Source organism: Sciurus vulgaris (assembly GCF_902686455.1).
Source record: "Sciurus vulgaris genome assembly, contig: HiC_scaffold_579_arrow_ctg1, whole genome shotgun sequence".
Lineage (NCBI taxonomy): Eukaryota > Metazoa > Chordata > Mammalia > Rodentia > Sciuridae > Sciurus > Sciurus vulgaris.
Window position 1 is genome coordinate 311,643 of NW_027632445.1, and position 22,629 is coordinate 334,271.

Consider the following 22,629-nt stretch of genomic DNA (forward strand, 5'->3'; position numbering starts at 1 on the left):
TATCATTCGTCCTTTGGCTTTTTGAGACCAGCGTATCTCACCCAGCATGATATTCTCCAGTTTCATGCATTTGCCTGCAAATGCCATAATTTTATCATTCTTTATGGCTGAGTAATATTCCATTGTATATATATACCACAGTCTCTCCATCCACTCATCAATTGAAGGGCATCTAGGTTGGTTCCACAGTCCGGCTATTGTGAATTGAGCAGCTATGAATATTGATGTGGCTGTATCTCTGTAGTATGCTGATTTTAAGACCTTTGGGTATAGGCCAAGGAATGGGATAGCTGGGTCAAATGGAGGGTCCATTCCAAGTTTTCTAAGGAATCTCCACACTGCTTTCCAGAGTGGCTGCACTAATTTGCAGCCTCACCAGCAATGTATGAGTGTACCTTTTTCCCCACATCCTCGCCAACACCTGTTGTTGCTCGTATTCTTGATAATCGCCATTCTAATTGGGGTGAGATGGAATCTCAGGGTGGTTTTGATTTGCATTTCTCTCATTACTAGAGATGTTGAACATTTTTCCATATGTTTGTTGATTGCTTGTAGATCTTCTTCTGTGAAGTGTCTATTCATTTCCTTAGCCCATTTGTCCACTGGATTATTTGAATTCTTGGAGTAGAGTTTTTTGAGTTCTTTATAGATTCTGGAGATTAGCGCTCTATCTGAAGTATGATTGGCAAAGATATTCTCCCACTCTGTAGGCTCTTTCTTCGCATTGCTGATAGTTTCTTTTGCTAAGAGAAAGCTTTTTAGTTTGAATCTATCCCAGTGGTTGATTCTAGCTTTTATTTCTTGTGCTATGGGAGTCCTGTTAAGGAAGTCTGATCCTAGACCAACAAGGTGAAGATTTGGACCTACTTTTTCTTCTATAATCTGCAGGGTCTCTGGTCTGATTCCGAGGTCCTTAATTCATTTTGAATTTAGTTTCGTGCATGGTGAGAGATAGGGGTTTAGTTTCATTCTGTTGCATATGGATTTCCAATTCTCCCAGCACCATTTGTTGAAGAGGCTATCTTTTCTCCATTGCATATTTTTGGCACCTTTGTCTAGTATGAGAAAACTGTATTTATTTGGGTTTGTGTCCGTGTCCTCTATTCTGTACCATTGATCTACCTTTCTATTTTGGTACCAATACCATGCCGTTTTTGTTACTATTGCTTTGTAGTAGAGTTGAAGATCTGGTATTGCAATACCCCCTGTTTCACTCTTCCTGCTAAGGATTGCTTTAGCTATTCTGGGTTTCTTATTCTTCCAGATGAACTTCATAATTGCTTGCTCTATTTCTGTAAGGTATGTCATTGGGATTTTAATTGGAATTGCACTGAATTTGTATAGCACTTTAGGTAGTATGGCCATTTTCACAATATTAATTCTGCCTATCCAAGAACATGGAAGATTTTTCCATCTTCTAAGGTGTTCTTTAATTTCTTTCTTTAATGTTCTGTAGTTCTCATTGTAGAGGTCCTTCACCTCTTTTGTGAGATTGATTCCCAAGTATTTTATTTTTTTCGAAGCTGTTGGTAATGGGGTAGTTTTCCTAATTACTCTTTCTGAAGATTCATCACTTATGTATAAAAATGCGTTGGATTTATGGGCATTGATCTTGTAACCTGCTAATTTACTGAATTCACTTATGAGTTCTAAGAGTTTTCTGGTGGAATTTCCAGGTTCCTGTAAATATATAATCATGTCATCAGCGAACAGGGATAGTTTGAGTTCTTCTTTTCCAATTCGTATCCCTTTAATTTCTTTGGTTTGTCTAATTGCTCTGGCCAGAGTCTCAAGAACGATGTTGAATAGAAGTGGTGAAAGAGGGCATCCCTGCCTTGTTCCAGTTTTTAGGGGGAATGCTTTCAGTTTTTCACCATTTAGAATGATATTAGCCATGGGCTTAGCATAAATGACCTTTACAATGTTAAGGAATGTTCCCACTATCCCTATTTTTTCTAGTGTTTTGAGCATGAAGGGGTGCTGTATTTTATCAAATGCTTTTTCTGCATCTATTGAAATAATCATGTGATTCTTGACTTTAAGTCTATTGATATGGTGAATGACATTTATTGATTTCCTGATGTTGAACCAACCTTGCATACCTGGGATGAAGCCCACTTGATCATGGTGCACTATCTTTTTAATATGTTTTTGTATGCGATTTGCTAAAATTTTGTTGAGAATTTTTGCGTCGATGTTCATTAAGGATATTGGTCTGAAATTTTCTTTCCTTGATGAGTCTCTGTCTGGTTTAGGTATCAGTGTGATATTGGCTTCATAGAATGAGTTTGGGAGGGTTCCCTCCTCTTCTGTTTTATGGAATACTTTGAGAAGTATTGGAATGAGCTCTTCTTTAAAGGTTTTGTAGAACTCGGCTGAGAACCCATCTGGTCCCGGACTTTTCTTTGTTGGTAGGCTTTTGATGACTTCTTCTATTTCAGTACTTGAAATTGGTCTATTTAAATTGTTTATGTCCTCCTCGTTCAGTTTAGGCAATTCATATGTCTCTAGAAAACTGTTGATGTCTTCGAAATTTTCTATTTTGTTGGAGTATAGATTTTCAAAATAGCTTCTAATAATGTTTTGTATTTCAATCCTGTCTGTTGTGATATTTCCTTGTTCATTTCGAATTTTAGTGATTTGGGTTTGGTTTTCTCTCGTCTTCTCTTTGTTAGTGTGGCTAAAGGTTTATCAATTTTGTTTATTTTTTCGAAGAACCAAGTATTTATTTTGTCAATTTTTTGTATTGTTTCTTTTGTTTCAATTTCATTGATTTCAGCTCTGAGTTTAAATATTTCCTGTCTTCTACTACTTTTGATGCTGTTCTGTTCTTCTTTTTCTAGGGCTTTGAGCTGTAGTGTTAGGTCGTTTATTTGTTGAGTTTTACTTCTTTTATTAAATGTGCTCCATGAAATAAATTTCCCTCTAAGTACTGCTTTCATTGTGTCCCAGAGATTTTGATATGATGTTTCTTTGTTCTCATTTACCTCTAAGAATTTTTTAATTTCCTTCCTAATATCTTCTGTTATCCATTCATCATATAATAGCATATTGTTTAATCTCCAGATGTTGGAATAATTTCTGTGTTTTACTCTTTCATTTATTTCTAACTTCAATCCATTATGATCTGATAGAATAGATGGTAGTGTCTCTATCTTCTTGTATTTGCTAACATTAGCTTTGTGGCATAATATATGGTCTATTTTAGAGAAGGATCCATGTGCTGCTGAGAAGAAAGTGTATTCGCTCTTGGTTGGATGGTATATTCTATAAATGTCCGTTAATTCTAAATTATTGATTGTGTTATTGAGATCTATGGTTTCTTTGTTCAATTTTTGTCTGGAAGATCTGTCCAGTGGTGAGAGAGGCGTGTTAAAATCACCTAGTATTATTGTGTTATGGTCTATTTGGTTTCTGAATTTGAGAAGGATTTGTTTGACATACATGGATGAGCCACTGTTTGGGGCATAGATGTTTATGATTGTCATATCTTGCTGATTTATGCTTCCCTTAAGCAGTATGAAATGACCTTCTTTATCCCTTCTGACTAACTTTGGCTTGAAGTCCACATTATCGGAAATGAGAATGGATACTCCAGCTTTTTTGCTGAGTCCATGTGCATGGTATGTTTTTCCCCATCCTTTCACCTTTAGTCTATGGGTATCTTTTTCTATGAGGTGAGTCTCTTGCAGGCAACATATTGTTGGATCTTTCTTTTTAATCCAATCTGCCAGTCTATGTCTTTTGATTGATGAATTCAGGCCATTAACATTCAGGGTTATTATAGAGATATGATTTGGTTTCCCGGTCATTTGGTTCATTTTTTAAATTTTATATATTTATTTGTTTGACACAGCTTGGCTCCTCCTTTATTTGACAATTCCTTTAGGATAATTCCTCCCTTTCCTGATTTGCTTCTTTGTTTTTCATCTCTTCCTCATGGAATATTTTGCTGAGAATGTTCTGTAATGCTGGCTTTCTTTTTGTAAATTCTTTTAGCTTTTGTTTATCATGGAAGGATTTTATTTCATCGTCAAATTTGAAGGTAAGTTTTGCTGGGTATAAGATTCTTGGTTGGCATCCATTTTCTTTCAGGGCTTGAAAAATGTTGTTCCAGGCCCTTCTAGCTTTTAGGGTCTGGATTGAAAAGTCTGCTGATATCTGTATTGGTTTCCCCCTGAATGTAATTTGGTTCTTTTCTCTCACAGCCTTTAAAATTCTGTCTTTATTTTGTATGTTACGTATTTTCATTATAATGTGCCTTGGTGTGGGTCTGTTGTAATTTTGTATATTTGGAGTCCTATATGCCTCTTGAACTTGATTTTCCATTTCATTCTGCAGATTTGGGAAATTTTCTGATATTATTTCATTGAATAAATTGTTCATTCCTTTGGCTTGTTTCTCTAGGCCTTCCTCAATCCCAATAATTCTTAAATTTGGCCTTTTCATGATATCCCATAGTTCTTGTAGATTCTGTTCATGATTTCTTACCATCTTCTCTGTTTGTTCAACTTTGTTTTCAAGGTTAAATATTTTGTCTTCAATGTCTGAGGTTCTGTCTTCCAGGTGTTCTATCCTATTGGATATGCTTTCTATGGAGTTCTTAATTTGGTTGATTGTTTCCTTCATGTCAAGGATTTCTGTTTGGTTTTTTTTCAATATCTCTAACTCTTTATTGAAATGATCTTTTGCTTCCTGTATTTGCTCTTTTAACTGTCGATGGGTGTGATCATTCAATGCTTGCATTTGCTCTTTCATCTCATCGTTTGCTTCTCTGATAATTTTAATTATGTACATTCTGAACTCCTTTTCTGTCATTTCTTCTGCCATGCTGTCATTGGGTTTTATTGATGTAACATCTAGATTTGTTTGCGGCATTTTCTTTCCTTGTTTTCTCATATTGTTCAGGTATCAGTGGACCGCTGAGATATTGCAGATTTCCTCTATTGACTTACAATGTCTCTGAAGATTTCTATATATATCCTCCCTTAGCCTTCAGTAGGCTGAAGTCTTGGAGAAAGTTGATAATGCGGTGCTCCACAAGGAAGCTGCCTCTCTAGGAGTGGTGGCCTTCAGGTGGGGTATAATCCCTGCTAGTGGGCAGAGGTGCCTCCACTTGTTGACCAATGGTCATCCAAAGGGGACCTAGGCTGCGGGCTGAGGCAAGGCCTGTTTGGGCCTGAGTCTCTAATTTTACCGTCCTTGTGAGGAAACCTCACCCGGCAGGAAAGACTCACCCAGGGGGGAGGTCTCGCTGGTCAGTTCCCTCCTAGAAGTTCCCCTCAATTTACAGCTACCGCCTGGGCTGGGTGCCTTCCTCTGCAAAGTTCCCAGGGACCCGGCCCTACCTCCTGGGCCTGGGAGCCTCACCCTTCGCAGATGAATCTCCTTAGGCTGCCCCTCCTCAGAGAATCTGCCCGCAGGCCTGGAACCTTCGCTCCGTCCTAAGCCTGTCTCTGTGCGGCTCTTCCACCCAGAAGCCTCCTAGATCCTGGGACCCTGCTCTGCACCTAATCGCCTGGCTATGCGGCCCCTCCTCTGAGCAGCCATCTGGGGCCCCGTACAATCGCTCTGAGACCCAGAGATCTGCCACACGCCTCTTCCTCCAGACAGCCGCCCAGTATTCCGGTGCGGTCACTAGGAGTCCAAGAAACTCACTGTGTGCCTCCACCTCCCACCAACCACCCGTAGCCCTGGGCAATCAATCACTCCGAATCAAAGTGACCCTCCCCGTTCCTCCTCCTTCTCCAGATAACCCCCCGAGTGTTCAGGAGCGGTCGCTCTGAGTGGCTCTGAATCCACGTGACCCCCTGCACGGGTCCTCTGAGCAACTGCCCGGAGCTCTGGTGCGGCCACTCAAGACCAAGTGACCCACCACGCTTCTCCTCCAGGCAGCCCCCCTGTGTTCAGGCGCTGTCACTTTAAGTCCAAACAACTCACCACTCGCCTTCTCCTCTGAGCAGCCTCCTGGAGCACTAATGCAGTCACTGGGAGTCCAAACGACCCGCCACGCTCCTCCTCCTCCTCCTCCTACTCCTCTGGGCAGGCCCCGGGGTTCAGAAGTGGTCTGAGTCCAAACAGCTCGCCCCGCAGCCCCTCCTCTGGCAACTGCCTGTAGCTCTGGTGTAGTCACTCTGAATCCAAGCAGCAGCGCTCCTCTTCCTGCTCCTCGTCCTCAGGGCCAGCCCCAGTGTTCAGAAGGAGTCATTCTGAGTCCAAACAGCTCGCCACGCAGCTTCTCCTCTGGCAACCGCCTGTAGCTCTCATTTTACTTTTTAATTGAGTGGATTGTTGAGATCACAAAAAATAATTATGTTATTTTTCCTCTTCTTTCTTTTTTTATTTTGGCACTGGGGATTGAACTGAACCACATCCCAGCCCAATTTTGCATTTTATTTAGATACAGGATCTCACTGAGTTGCTTAGCACCTTGCCATTGCTGAGGCTGACTTTGTAGAATCATGATTCTACTGCCTCAGCCTCCCAAGCTACTGAGATTATAGGTTTCCTCTTTATTTTTTATCATTTTTTTCTTCATATATTTAGCAGTCTTTAGGAGTGCAATGTTTAAGATCATTTTGTGCTCTTATGGATTGATCCCTTTCTTAAATAACCTTCTTTATTCCTGATATGATGGTATCTACCTAGAAGTCTATTTTGCCCCATAAAAAGTTTTCAAGAGCAGCATCCCTAGTAATAGGACTGAGTGACATTATCATATACCTCCTGACCTAATACAAGGGTAGGTACCTGTTATATGGTCACTTAGTGCATGTGACAGCTCTGACCTTGAGCACATTCTCTATATTTAGGGATGGTTCCAGCACCCTCATGTGTTCACATCCTACCCTCCAGATTACTCTTTCAGTGCTGTTGTTTCCCTGCTTATAGATGATGAGATATTCAGGTGGGACATTCCTTGTCCAGTGGAGGACTTCTTTTTTTTTTTTTTAACATCTCAAAAAAAGTTGAATTTATTATTTTACAAAAACATTATGTAAGTCAAAGAGAATAATCAAGTTGTTTCATGGACTGGAAGGTGACTTATTAATTCCCTTTCATTTCCAAACCTCATCAAGCAGTCACTACATTTATGAGGTAAGTCAGCCGAATGCTTGAAATCTAGATGAATTTTAAGATCTTCAATCTGTCCTGTTGAATATTCACAATATTGACATAAATAAATCCCTTCAGATAAATGTGAATTTAAATGCTTGCAATATTCTAGCATGCTTGAAAAGCCCTTCCCACAGTCATCACAAACATGAGGAAATATTTTAGTATGTTCAATAGCAACATGCCTGTTAACATTTGTATGAAGTCTACTCCGAAAACCACATACTTGACATACAAAGAAGTTCTTACATTTGTCAAAGGTAATTTTGCTTAAGAGGCTGTATTGTCCATGTTCTCCATTGTTATACTTATCGCTTAGTTCTATTAATTTACATGCATGTTCATTTACCACATGGCTATGCAAGTCTTCTGGATCATTCGTCTCATGTTCACAGAACTGACACAAGTACTGTTCATCACAGCTGTGCTCCTGGAAACGTAAGTAGAGTTCACTGCTTGAGGAGAACTGCATGTCACACTGCTCACACCAATACAAGTGATCGCTAAAGTGGGTGTCTGCAATGTGCTGGCTGAGGTTCTCAAAAATTACTGTCCTGTAATCACAGTATTTAGAGATGTAGGGATCCTCTTCATGTAGTTTGGCATGTTCGATCAGAAGCATGTTGGTAGAGAAGCTTTCCTTGCATACTCGACACACATTTGAATCAGTACGTTTATGTTTCAGGATCATATGCTGTTTTAAATCAGAAAAATATTTACTATTGAATTCACAAAGTTCACATTTATAGAGGCCACTGCTATTAGCTCTCAGTAAAGGCCATTTCTGCTGGGCAGTCACATTCAAAGCTTGGCTCTTGTCCAGAATTTTACAAAGTTTAGCTGGTGGTTGTTCATCAGTTTGGTCTTGGAGACTCTCGGAAGAATTGTTTTCTGTCTCTATGTCATAATCCTCCGAAATTGCATATACTTCTACAGCAATGGGGACATCCTCAGCGGTGTGAACTTCTATAGGACTCTCCTCTTGAGTTTGTTGGTTGACTGATTCGGGTGAATCACACTCTTCATCACAAATTTCTACATCAGCAGATTTTTCTGTAGAAAAGCCAGTGTGGTCTATAATTCTAAGTACAGGACTGGGAACCAGATAGTTCTGATTTCTGTTTCTGGCCTTGATTCCATCTGCAAATTTTGGCAAGTCATTTGATGTCTCAGTATCAGAATCATCATCTTTGTTGTCAAAATATTTTAAGTCTGGCTGTCTCATAGAGCAGACACTGTAACAATGATCAGAAAAAATCCCATTGAATCCATCTGCAATTCTGCTTATTCCAGAGGAATCTGAATAACGAGAAGGATGTAAAGTCTTCCTTTTTCTTTTTTTAGGATACTCATTCATATCTTTTCAATTTGGTATAATTCTTAATATTGCAGTTAGGAAAAATGAATTATGACGTTTCCACAGATGGTAAGAAAAATACCTCAATTTTAGTGATGAAGAAACATACTCAGTGAAAGTCAAGTCAACTAAGAAATGGCAAAACCAGAGATGCAAATACATGTCTTCTGATTCCTGGGCATTGAATAGGTAACTTTATGTGGGTACATCTTTGTGGCTAAGCACTGCCACCACCAAGCTACATCTTGTTTCCAGTTCTTACTCAGCCAGCAAGTAGAAGAAGGGGAAGAGAGTCACCTAAGAAAAACGTTTCCCCGGGGCCCGGTCTGGCCCAGGCACAGCTGAGGTGGCGGCGGCCGGAGCTTGGGCGGAGGGGACCCACGGCGGCAGGCGACCCCGCTCAGGCCCTTGCGCTCCCGGGCGCTCTGCCAGGACGGGCCCTCTCCCTCCCCCACGCCCTAAGCCCCAGTGGAGGACTTCTAATGGAGATCCCAGAGTCTGACTTCAAAGCTCTGTCAGTCACTTTGACCTACTCACAGTGCTCTTCCTGAGGTGGTGAACTGTGGGTTCATGATGTCTTTCCTTGGTTGAAGTAAATATTTTTTTCAGAAGAGAAGGTCTCAGAGTCATGCCTTAATGTTCACTTCTCTTCTCTGCTGAAAGTCTCATTTGGGTTCATCTTGTTAAGCACTGAGGAGCAGAAGCCAATTAATTGACTGAAGTCCTACTTGGCTGACCTTTGCATTTCACATTTGCCAGCCAATTGTGCCCTTTCCCATAGACATCATCTTCATTGTCCTTGGAGTTTTCACATGTTTACTGGATAAGGGACTGTTTCTGTGGAATGACTGATCTGTCTTTCTTCCAATCAAGCCAGCAAAACTCCTTTTGTGACTTCTCTGTCACTATAGGCTTACACAAGAATTTATATTATTGCCAGCACTTAGAATATCAGTGTTTATGATTCACAGCACCTTTCAAATGTGTGGGCTGGATGGGATGTCCCCATGCATACACCAAGGGCTAATTTCCAGTGGGCTGTGTCTCCATCCAAGGTCACTCATCTAGGAAGAACATGACCAGAGTAGGACACAGCCTTCTGAGTCCACATTCATTACTTGGACCACGCTCACTCCTGCTTTATTGGGATCATAGAATAGTCAACCCTCCCAGGATGCCCTGCACCAATTCTTCTGTAGGACTGCTGTGTCCTAAGCTGCTTCTAAGTTTATTTTATTTTTCATCAAGAGAACTTTTAAACATTCATGAAAGCATGATAAGATACATTTCCATGTACAGTAGTGTTCAGTACTTCTGGACTGCATGTTTAACCATTTAAACATGTAATACTAAAGCATAAGAATGCTTCATTTTTGCATTTTACTTACTATTGTACCTTTATGTTTAATAGTTTTCTTGAATCAAAATTCAGATAAATGCCACACACTGTCATTTGCTGAGCACTATGTTTGTTTATCCCTCTCTTTTCCCTTCTTGTTTATTTATTTTTGTACAAGGAATTGACCCCAGGGGTGCTTAACCACTGAGCCACATCTGCAGCACATTTTATTGTTTGAGACAGGGACTTGCTAATTTTCTCAGGGCCTTATTAAGTTTCTAAGGCTCACTTTGTTTTGTTTTCTCTTGGCTTTGGTTTTGGTTTTGGTTTTCAAAAATGATGTGTTCACATTAATATTTTAAAGGTCAAAAACTGGGTGTTGTCAGCCTCACTATTCTATAACTAGTAATCCTGTGCTGAACTCCTACTGGAGATAAGCCTTAAGTGGTGGGAACAGAAATTTTCTTATAGTAATAACATTAACAGGTCACTTTTGTTGGCAACAGCTGGTACTAGGGTGTGCATAAACAACCATTTGCCTTTGACACAAAATTCTTGAGGCTAAGGCTGATGTTGAAATTGCAATTAATAAAAAAAAATTGCCACCTTTCTGCCTCAGTATCCTAAATTGGGTTGCTGAGATTACATGTGAGTTTTTAAATTTATTTTGTGTATAATTTACAACATATATGTGGTTTTGAGATGTATATTCATATATATATATACATATATTTATATGAATATACATGTAATCTTCTGAAATACTTCCTTCTGGAAAAATCTCTTTTTTGGTAGCAGATCCTGAGTCATTAGTTCAACTGGGAAATGTTTCCACCCCCTACTCTATTCCAGACCACATGTCTTTTAAGAAATCTTTATAAAATGTGGACTTTTTTATTCATGCAGGCTTGGTCACTGAGAAGCCTAGGACTTCTTTGTCTGGTGTGTAGTTTGATGGGGTGTTCAAACTTGATGGTCACCAATTGAGCTGAGAGTGTCTTCAAAGATTTGTGCTTTCTTTTCTCAGGTCTATATTGGGACAGAGGCCTGTAAAGTATATTTACTCTCTTTACAAAGAAAGAGGTTGCTGATTGACCATTTGGTGAAAGAAAAAAATATCACAGCACTGAAGTAGAACAGAACTTTGAAGGAGTTATATCAAGAAAACCTGAAGATACATTTAGCATTTGACAGTAAATTGTTTGTGTGTGTGTGTGTGTGTGTGCATCTGAGTCTGAGAGAAAAAAGCAAACCAACATTTCAATATACCCAAATATTAAGACATAAGACTTAAGTAATGTGGCTTTGAGTTATGCATTTTACAAAATCAGATTAAAATGGCCACAATACTCTTCCAGGCTGAAGATGAATCTACTTGAAACTAATTTGTGCATTTGCCTTTGTTGATTTCAGGGGAAATAAGGAGAGTGAAGTTCAGCCTTCATATGGGGGCACAGTCATAGACACCATTAAAAAGCAGAATATTTGGTATTCTGGGTAAACATTTGGTGGCAGGCCAGTCCACCTTTCTTCCCAGAACCTTTCTCCTTTGATTCCTTTTCTGCCCATCTAGCCAACCTATCATCCCTGATAAGCTTGCAGCTCTCTTGAGCCTACATTCTTCTAAGTTGTCTTTGCCAGTCCAGATGTGTCATGGGGTCCTCAGTGATTTTTCTCATGAGTCTGTCAGTTCTGGTCCCAGACCCTCCCTCTTTATTCTACTATATCATCTGCATTCCACTGTCACCTCTGGTCACTTTCATCTTTGGGAACTTTTTTCTGGATGATGCTGGCCATAGTATTTGGGCTGTGAGTTCAGGGGTCCCTAAGCTCTACCCTGAGCCCCACCACTTGGAAGTTGTAAGCTCATTTCCTTTCCTTGCTGTGTTTTTATCAGCAAGAGGAAATAGGTGATGATGAGACCTGCCTTGTGGAGGTGACGAGTTGGTAGCCTGCAGTGTGGGAATGTGCAGTGTGTGCAGAAGCATTACAACACTGCTTTCTGCTGTAACCATGACAGCTAACACCACTATTGTTAATTGAGAACCCAGCATTCCAGCATTGGTGGGAACAGGTCACAGGCCTTGGGTTTAAGAAGGGTTTGGCATGTGAAAAAATGGAACAATGTGGCCAGTGACCACCTCTACAAAGCTTATTGTGCACTGAAGCCTGGTGGGTAGTGTCCACTAGCATTTACAGGGACACCACGTGAGGGGGTAAGGAGCAAGATGAAGGCCAGAGAGGAAGGCAGAATCTTACCCACATACACTAGCTTTTGGCAGAAAGGCCTTGTTCTACCTCCTATGTATTAAAAGCTTTTACTTTTCCAGTTAGTCACAAAAGGCCAATTTTTTATTGTTTTTATCATTCAATGGGGGAAATGCCACTATTCACAAAGATCAGTAGCTTTAATAGGTGTACTTCTTGGGGATAGATGTGGAATCATAATGAGTATCAATAGTAAATACTGTTAGTGCCTATCATGATATAAGGACTTTTGAAAGAAAAAACATTCATTTCTTTTCAAAGATTTTCAATTTTTTAAATGTATTATTTTAGTTGTAGATGCCACCAATACCTTTATTTATGTGGTTCTGAGAATCAAACACAGTGCTCACACATGCTAGGAAAGCTCTTTACCACTGAGACACAACCCAGCCTTGAAATGTTCCCTTTTATTTGAAGGGGGTGCATTTTCTCCTTCACACCAAATCCCCATCTTCCTTGAAACTCTGATCAAGAAATCAAACCTGACATTCAACTTGTCCAAGCACTGAGGCTGGTAGGAATGGTAGTCACATAGCACTACTAAACTCAGTCCAATGTCAAAGAACTAGTTAGACTGTTTTAGATTGTTGGAATATTCTGACTAAAAAACTTTCTTTACACTAATTAATCTAGAATTCACCTCTCTACAACTTCTATCCACTTGTCTCATCTCTACTCTCTGAAGGAAGGATCAATGAATTTCTTTCTTTGATATAATTTGGGAACTACTTATATTTGTGGGTGGAAAAAAGTTGAAGTACATGTCAAGAGCCAACATAATCTAACATTAAATATCAAGTGGAAATAGTGCCTTGTCACCAATCCTATGAAACACAACCCGTACTTAAGTTTACAGTGCACCAATCAGAACACTGCCTCTCCATTACACAGGGGGCAAGAGAATTTTACCCAATGTTATATGATCACTGTCAGACACATCAGAAACTCAGCATCATCATACATGCTCCTGAAAACATTACACAACACATTGTCACTTCAGTACTCATTCTTCATGATACCATGAATTACAAAATGCAAACTCCAAAAATGCAATATCACCTGATGTAAGAAATTGGTGCCAGCACAAAAGTTTAGGCATAACAGGAAATGAATATACTAGAAGTAATGCTATTATATACTCAAGAGTACACTAGATAAATTTTCAACATAATCCTGTAACTATAAAAAGAATAGGAATTTAAAAAATAAGAACATAAAAAATTTAAAAGAAACAGATACATTTCATATTTGATAATGTAGGTAAACTTAAAAGTCACTATTAAGATCTCTTCATTTTATGTGGTAGGAGGACATAGGGGATGGAAAGATAGAATGAAACAGACAGTATTACCCTAGGTGTATGTATGATTACATGAATTGTGTGAATCTACATTGTATACAACCATAGAAATGAAAGTTGGACCCATTTGTATACAATGAATCAAACTGCAGTCTAAAATTTGTTTTAAAAATTTAATAATAAAAAAATATTTCTTCCATTTCTTATCAGAAAAAAATTTTTCTTTTACCTTCAGCTTCTCACAAAAATAAGCATATATTTGTACCAAAGCTCTCCTAAGGAACCTATAAGTTTCTAAGTTATATATAAAATAAATAATGACTGTGTTTTCTACTATGAATTACAGTAGTAATGAGTTAATTTATTTTCTCTTCAGTCTGTACCTAAAGTAATTATATAATTTGTATTGATAGCATAGATTGATATATGCCACCACAGTAGCATAGAAGCAGCAGTGTTCTGACTTGACCTGTATTAATCATCTTCCACTGGCAATATCTTCAGGGGTAAAGAATGTGTACTTAAAAGAAAAACAACTGCCAAATGACTGCTAGGGAAAGTGTCCTGCAGTAGAGGTGAGCAGGAGGAAATTCATCATCTGGGCTATTGTCAGTGACAAATACATGATTAAGTTTTATGTTTTTGTGAATTTCCAAACTTGTTGCATTTTATAGCAAAGACCTCTGACTCAACAAATACTTTCATGTTTATACTGTAGTCAGTGAATTAAAGCCAGAGTTTTCCAGGACAAGCTCCCTTTTTCAACATAGAAATAAGACAAAACCCAGAATCCTGGATTTATGAACTCATTTATTCACTATTGATTAAATGTGGTCCTTTGCCATAATAGAGACATATTATCAAGGAATGGTGATGACTAAAATATAAAACACACTCTAAGTGAGAATGGTTTAGATGAAGCATTTAACATCTGCCAACAATAATCACCTAATATGTCCCTACCCACGGGACTGCAACAGGAACCTGGAGGATTGGGAGAGAGAAGAGACACGAGAAATGGAGACAAGACAAAAGCCTGATCAAGTCTCATTTATTGGGGGAATAAACCCAGTTCATATCAAGTAAAAAAGCCAATCAGGGGAAAGCTCGCGAAGGCAAAACTTGTCTGCGCGCCAGAACTCAAACAAGGAAGTATACTTGGCCAGTCATGGAGCACCACGCAATCTAGCCTGATACACACCTGGTATTGTCTGACAGTTACGTGTGCAGGAGAGGCATATCCCACCAGCATCTGGCAGGCACCATCTTAGCTCAACATGTGGCGAGGCGGGGGCATGGCCTGCTGGCTCCGGACATTAATACACAGTTTTATATTTGGAAGAGACCTTGAAAGTCATCTATTCTTTTTCCATATCATTGATGAAGAAGCAAAGGTAATGTACAAGGAGCAGGAACTCCCTAAATATCACCTGTTAAACTGCTCATCAGTGACACAGCCAGGACTATGGAGCTGGGCTCTCCCTTCTTCAAGCTCTGGTCCATTTTCCTGATTAAAGAATTAAGTACAGTCCAAATATTTATAAAAAAAATGACAGTGCTAGAGAGATTAAGAAATAAAATCTTATTATAAGTGCAAAATTGATATTTTATATATCAGACCAGCAAGAACTTTGATTCCTGTAAAAAATTATTAATGTGCATATTTTAGGCTTCATCACTAAGGTTAAGGACAATTTATAAAATATGACTTTTTCTTCCCTTCACATACACAAATTTTTAATTTTTTTCCTACCAAGATAGACTTAAGTACATTCAAATTCAGGATAGTCTTTTAAAAATGTCACAACTTTTAACCAATTTGTGGAGTAAAACCCCCAAAACTTGGAGATTCATAATCTTTTATAGGTATGAGTATCTTTAAAACATGAAGTAATTATCCCAACCCAGTTTATGCCCTCTGCCTGTCTTTTTCAGGCTTCAGAAATTTATTAAATTATTTGAATGCAATAATTATTTCCCCTCTGAGATTTAAATACTAAGCAACAAAAAAGTCTGTGAAACTTAACTGCCCAACAACTCGTAAAATGACTCAACTTGTAAGCCATTTGCTGAACAATATCAATTCCCACATTAAAAAAAATAAGTAGGGGCTTTGGCTGTGGCTCACTGGTAGAGTGCTTTCCTAGCATGTCTGAGGCCCTGGATCAATCCTCAGCACCAGTTGAGTATTTATAGCACCAGTTGACCAGTTGGTCAGTTGAGTATTTTAACAGTTTTGCAGAGCTTTAAAGCAGAGAATCCAAATGTGTGCTAGTTTCTGTGTCAGAGTGACAGCTTGACTGTCAACTTGGAGTGTGCTGTGTGTGGTCATCATGGGTAGAGTGAAATTTGAGGATTGAGATTCAGAATTCAAACACTGTGGTAATTCTGGTCAAGTCTCATGGTGAGTGACTGGGTAATTAGTTCAGGGTGCTGCCATGTCCATTCTCAGGGGTCCTTTTATGAGTGTTAGGTGAGGAGGTTGCATGTGGTAAGGTTGATAAGAGTCTGGGTCTGGTGTTCCTGATATGACTTGGAATGTCCACATATGTCCAGGTACTACTTGATTTATTTTTTTATAAGTGAATGCACATAAATTATTTATCAGTTGTACCTGATTGTGTCTTCAGGCAGATGGTGGTGATTTAATGGTACAAGCAAGGTGTTGAGCCATCTATCTTGACACTTTTACTCAAAATGGAGTAGCTATGGTAAATTATTTTTCTACAAGATGGAGTAATTCAAGTTGAGGCACAGCCTGAAAACTACTGTTCCATAAACCATAAGATGTGTAGAAAAGTCTCAAAGAAGGTTATGTGCAGATGCTCAAAATCTAAGAATGCATAATCCAGGGACTTGAGTTCATGCCCTAAATTTTTATGGAATCATATTTTGTTTTTATTGATGATTCACATAACATAAAATTTAACATTTTAAAATATATGTATGAATGTCTTTAATGTATTCACTATCAGTTCTTTTGAGGATGGAGCATTTGTGACAATTCAAGAGATGCAGATATCCCAGTGCAGGCAGAGGGTACAGAGGACCTCAAACAGGACAAGGCACAAACAGACAAAGCCGTGACTGCTCCCAACCTCATGCACCTAGTTTTGAGAATTTGGCCTCCTCGCAGATCTATGTACATTTGAGGAAAAGTAGGTAGGCAAGGATCTGCTTGGGCCTGCCCCTGAGAGGTGCTCTATTGACCTCTGAGGTCAAGGTGGGACTCTTGTTCTTCTAGATGCCTCTGACACTGCCATGACTTGACCTCAGCTTCCGGTGGAGAGGGGAACTGGGAGACTGTTTGCCTTTGGCAGAACCTGGGGTCAGTGTTTGTCTGAGTGTAACCTCTTCCCTGTCCCTCCACTCTGGGTCTCCAGTAAAGCTACACCCACCACCATTCTTGCTAGTAAAGGTTCTGGAACAGTGTAGAGGCAGGGGTGGGTGAATCACCTCATGTTGCAAAAGGCACATGTGGACTTTCCAGGGCTGGGATCCCCTGTGCCTGAATCTTCTTCTCCACAAGATAAATGAGGCAAATGTCACACATACAGGAAAAAAGCAGCAGAACTATCTAGATTTTGCAGTGCATGAAAAGTTGAGGGAGATGCCTTCCATGATGCCCACTTGCTCCTCAGATCCGGGGGACAAACTGCACTTGTGAAAAGCAGTGTTTTCAAAATTCTCTGAACATTCAGAAACGGAGGCTGGGTAGGGGCAGGACAATAGTCAAGATGGGTAGAGAAAAATGGTGGACCCTATACACAGCCAAGTAGAGCTATGTCTAAAGCTTTGGGGCCTGATGGATCCCACAACACCACATCTGCCTTGAAAAACACATGGAGGAATGGGTTAGGGCTTTACCTACACTCCAAGCAGCCCCTTGAGTTCACTTCCAGGTAACCCCCAAAGCACAGAGCAAGTTACACAAGACACCCTAAAAATGAACAACACACAGAGTTCCCCCATCCCCATGTCATTTAAATTAATCTGGTTGACCCATAGAAAACAACAATATATATTTAGTTTTTCCTCTGTACACATATATACATTTATTTATGGAACCCACTTCTCACCTTTATGATGGCAGGAGCTGGGGATGCTAGAAGAGGTGAAAATAAAGGGCTCAGAGAACGTGAAGGAAGTGGAGAGGTAGCAGCAAAGAAGGGAATGGATCCCTTTCTTTCAGATAGGGAGTATAGGAGCTCCACTGACACTCATCCTCCACTGCCGGTGACCAGCCCAAGCAGCAGAGTCCAGGGGTCCTTGATGGCCTGAAATATAAAAGCCCCGAGTGATTAGACGGCGCAGCGTCGGCGATGGACAGCAACCACACAGACTCAGGTCAATGTTAGGTTGCTGACAAGTTTATTGAATTCTTTTTACAGTTTATATACCCTTACACTTTTCATTAAAAAATATTTATGACTTCATATGAAGAAGAAAGTTCTTAGAAGTTTATCAATAGATAACAGAAGTTAGGTCTGCACAGTTAGCCAATTAGCGCCATCTGGCACATCCATGTTACTCGACATTTCCCCACAATGAACTATCCTTGACTCCAAACTTACAAAAGCAAGTTGATGTATACCACTTGTTTTTCTTAGAAGTTTAACTTCTATTTGATCTCTTACCGCTAAGATTAATTATAACTTCTAGTAATTTGTTATTAATTTTTCATGACTATAATTACATGTCTATGCTATGTTAAATCATATTATACTATTAAGAACCAAGTTATTATCTTCAAAGTAAAAAATCTTCATCTAAAAGAACTAAAACTTTTCTTTTGAACTAAATATAATGTATTTCTGTGGGAGGCTCATTACTTTGTAGAAGAAACCAGATGTAATAAATATGTTGATCACTGAAGCTAAGAGAATCACTTATATGTAACTAGATGTCTGGGAATCTTGTAAAAGTTAACAAAAACATCACAAGACATATTGCTTCAGAATGTCCACCATTCCCTATAGGAATATTAGTGCTTTGTGTAAACAAATGAACTTTATTTTACTGGAATTGAGTTGACTCATATGAACTGTTTGTGTTCCCATCATCCTTCAACCGAAGAACTTTATTAAACATGATTAATCCGCGTAATATTGTGAATTCTGGTGAAAAACAAAAAAGGAAGAGAGATTAACACTGAGGAAGGGGCTCCAGCTTTACTCAACTTACGACGAGTCCTTGCTATCGTCTTCCAGGGAAGGCCTTGGCAGCACCCAACTTATGACGAGTCCTTGCTATCATCCTCCAGAGGAAGATTACCAACCTCTGGCATGGGTCTTTATGCACCAGGCACACTTCCCTGGCATGAGTTTTATGTGCTAGGCGCCCCCGCACTCCACACCCAGCTGGTAGGAGGATGGTGTCTGCAGGCAGTTTGAGGCACCCCAGTTGACAGCCTTAGTAGCCCCACTGGCTGTTGAAGGAGGAGTGAGGGGGTAGGGTAGGCAGCAGGAGTGAGGGTGTTGGGAACTGGGAGAGCCATGAGAAGGAGTGGCAGGGCTGGGTAGGGAGGAGAAAGTGGCCAGCAGTGTGGCAGAGCTAGGATCATTGTTGCTTTATTGATTAACCCAATGAAATCCTTTATGACATATTAGACATTTCTGATTGGACTGCTTTTGTAACCCTTTTTTTTTTTTTAAATCTTACAGTCCTTTTGAAGATGTCCAGAATTTTTACAATTGTAACAAAGTTTATGGGGGAGTTTAAAGCATTAGTCAGTAAAGCTGCTTTATGAGTTTCAGTTCCAATATTTTGACATGCCTTTAATAAATCAGAAAATGCAGTATCCACTTTATGGCAAATAGATCTTATTACTTACTTACAATCTTGGTTGGCATTTACGTAAGTCAGTTGTTTAGTGTTAGTAAGTCAGTTGTTTAGTCAGTTGTTTAGAATATTGGCAGCTTCCAAATTGTCTACTTGTCTTTTAACAACTTTACTCAATTGGTTAAGAAAATTATTGAAAGTCTCTCCTGTGACTTGTCCAATTACAGCAATGGACTTGGAAGGATTCCACGTGTCTGGGATCCCCCTCCATGCTTTACAAACTAAGGTTCTAATCTGGCAATGGCAGCGGTTGGCAACTGAGCTTATTGTTGTAATGTCCTTCTTAGCCCCTTGCCAATCAAGCCATCATAATCAATATTAACATTGCCTTGAGCATTATCCTCAGCTTGAGCACAGGCTAAAAAATCTGTATTTTGGGCAGGAGAAGTAACCATTTTTACCAAAGGTTTCTAATAATTGGGAACCAAGGCATAACCATTACCCAGCACCTTTTTCATATTAAGAGTGAAAATTACTATTTTTTCCACTCTCTGACACCATTCTTTTTAATTTTTTAAACACAGCAAAAGGCAATTGTTCACATTCTGACTGATTAGCATTATTTAATCTAATTGTGCAGACAATCAGAGTATGAGTTCTCTGCAGTTGCCTGCCTGAGACATTCAGATAAATGAGACTGGACTCCGGGAGGAAAAGGAAGAGGGAGAAGAGTAGGAATGCAAGGAGATGGCTGAGGAAAAAAAAAAAACTTCAATCTTAGAGAATACTGGAGAAGCTTGTAGCTCTGTCAATGCTATTTTTGAGACAGGATCTCAATAATAATACCAAGCCTGTAACACAGATACAGGAGCCCTTGTCTCCTCATGCAATATTTTACCTATATATTCCCAATTTTGGGGTCTTAAGAACCCACTCCTCTGATTTCATGGACAGTAAAAAATCTATTTCAAATAGCAAAGCAGCAAGATCAGAATTACTTACAGTATGTTTAGCATTATGAAGCAAATAAAGTTTAGCTCTATGATGACATTAAGGGTCAGACAGTGAATTCCCCATAACTTACCAGTGGGATCAGTACCAGCCAACGAGTGATGCACATTAAAGCCTGTTTTAGGCAGTAAGCTATCCCCTTTTCCCATCAGCGCATCAAGAAGTGTCCCTGTTCAGCATCCCAGCTGTGAAGATTAATTGAGGTCCAGCTAAAAGGATTAAAGAAAGAGCTAATCAAGAGGCAAGAACACAGGATGGTGAAGAGCAAGAAGTGGTTTCTGTGAAAAAGCTAGGCTAGTTTATTATCTATTCCAGGGTCATATCAAGTAACTAAGGTTACATAGTACAGTTAGCTTTGCACATGTGCAGATCACATAACTTGTTTGCTTTTCGGAGTCCACTAGTACCAAAGGTTATTATAATAAGAAAATATCTCCAGGCCTCAAGGACAGAGGAATTGCAGAGCATTCCCAAGCCACTCAAACAGAGCACCTTTTATCCTAAGGAGTTTGCTGAAATCAAAGAACTCTCACTCCTCTGTACATTGACTGACCTGAAATCCCTTCTTTTTTCTGCTGTATGATATCTGCAATGTGAAAAACCTGTGGCCAGTATGAAGTGAGTCAGAATAATCTAATTTGGGGAACTTTTTGGTTGTAGATACTTCTGGATTTTGGACACAAAATCATATAGGATAAGATTTGTCAAATCCTAGATATATGCATCATAATTATTGTTTTCTAAATGATATATAGTAGAGATAGCAACCAAAGGACATATATTTTTGGAAATAATTGCATATTTTTTCTTCAAAAGTTCTCATGAACATTTTAGATTTATTTCTTTTATGAGTCATATTCAGACTCTGGGCCTGTGATGTGCTTTTCTGTACCCTGTAATCTCCTAGCATTAACTTGAAGGAATCTAGGATGATAGCTCAATTTCTGGAGTTACTTAACATGAAAGATGGAAAAAAAAATACATTTGTTCTGCTCCTGGGATGTCTTCCCTAGTTACTCTATTCAAAATGGAGAGAAAATAATATTTCTCCAGACACATCCTCTATATCAGGAGCAAATCAAACTTTGAGGAGCTTTGAAGGAACTTCATATAGTTCTGCCTCTGGGTAGTTACCTCTGTGCAGCTGAACTTCCATTTAATATCCAGAAACTTGTGTTTTCTCATCTCTAAAATGGGAATAATTTTAGAGGACACAGATGAATCGTGCGCTACATGGAGGTTAGTAATACATGTATGTGCTGTGGCCACAGCTGACAAAGCTGGGAAACACTGTGTAGATACTGATTGTTTAACCATTATCTGCCACGTCCATGAATTTTTTTTCAAAAGCTTTTAATAACCTTTTCACTGTAGGCATGAATGCCATCCACAATCCCAACATAAAAGGTTGAATTTTTCTTGTCTAAATTCCAAATTTGAATTCTCTGGTGGTTAAAGGTGGTACAACTAATTGTGTTTCTTAGAGTGCTTTTACTCTGTGTCCCCAATAAAAGGGTTGTCTGTTCCATGATTCTATCACCCATGTTCAACTATATTTAGAAAATGACCTAGAAATTTGTATTTTTTTCTGGAGCATTGAGATTACTTCTGACTGGTGTCATTACTTGTTATGAACTGAACCAGAATTTGCCCAGATTGTAGAAAAGGAACACCATAAAAAACCAGGTACTTAAAAGGTTTTGTTTATATGAAATATATGTGCATATTTTATGTATACACATAGGTTCAGGCAAGTCTCTTACCTGCTTTTCTTTTAGGCGAGGAATACAATTCCTTACCTCTATTTCTTCTCAGGTCCAAAAAAACAGGAGAGACACTGCCCTGAGTGAAAGCAGGAGATTTAAGCACAAAGCTTCCAGAGGTAGGTTTTCTTCCTCAACATGTGGGTCATGGTCTATTCCATTCCAGATACCAGAAAGCAAGCAAAATATATTGATAATTATATATATGCACACATACAATTGTAGAAACTCTGATTTTTGAATAAGTGCCACTAATCCAGTTTCAATTTCTACTCGTTCTGATTTCAGTGATTACACTCAAGATTCATTACAGAGAGATCATGGCTGAAAGTCATATCCTTGATCCTATATTCATTCAGGTGCATTCACTTGCATTCGGAAAAACGCATCAATTGCTTACCAGTTCTCCTGTGATATGAGAAAAATTCATGGGAGAACTCCCCTAATCAAAGGGGAGGGAGCAGGCTCTGGGCAGCTAGGTCATGAAGGGTGCAGGGCTTCTAGGCTCTGGTAGGAGAGGGAAATTTGTTGCACTCCCCAGAGGGTATGTGAAGCCTTGGGCAACATGAACTGTGAAGCCTGGCTCACATGACATGGCGCCTGCACTCCAGATTCCACCTGAGGTCACAGGGGAGCGGCCCTAGAACGTGGTGGCATCACGGATTCCATGGCAACCAGAGCCCATTGGGCTCCT

General features: G+C 39.4%; 1 protein-coding gene and 1 long non-coding RNA gene across 6 annotated transcripts in view; one reads left to right on the forward strand and one right to left on the reverse strand.

Annotated features, from left to right (window-relative positions):
• Positions 1-22,629, forward strand: part of LOC306652777 — a 97,150-nt gene that overhangs the window by 61,811 nt on the left and 12,710 nt on the right. For 3 of the 5 annotated variants that reach the window (XR_013761532.1, XR_013761533.1, XR_013761534.1), the window contains exons 1-2: positions 15,167-15,936; positions 16,366-16,463. This is a non-coding gene — a long non-coding RNA (uncharacterized lncRNA). Of the gene's footprint in view, positions 1-15,166; positions 15,937-16,365; positions 16,464-22,629 lie in introns of those variants that run through there. The other 2 variants (XR_013761530.1, XR_013761531.1) reach the window with 1 other exon arrangement.
• Positions 6,956-8,808, reverse strand: LOC306652780 (zinc finger protein 639-like). The gene has a single exon (XM_079125487.1). The coding sequence runs from the start codon at positions 8,471-8,473 to the stop codon at positions 7,016-7,018; it is 1,458 nt and encodes a 485-aa protein (XP_078981613.1). The 5' UTR covers positions 8,474-8,808; the 3' UTR covers positions 6,956-7,015.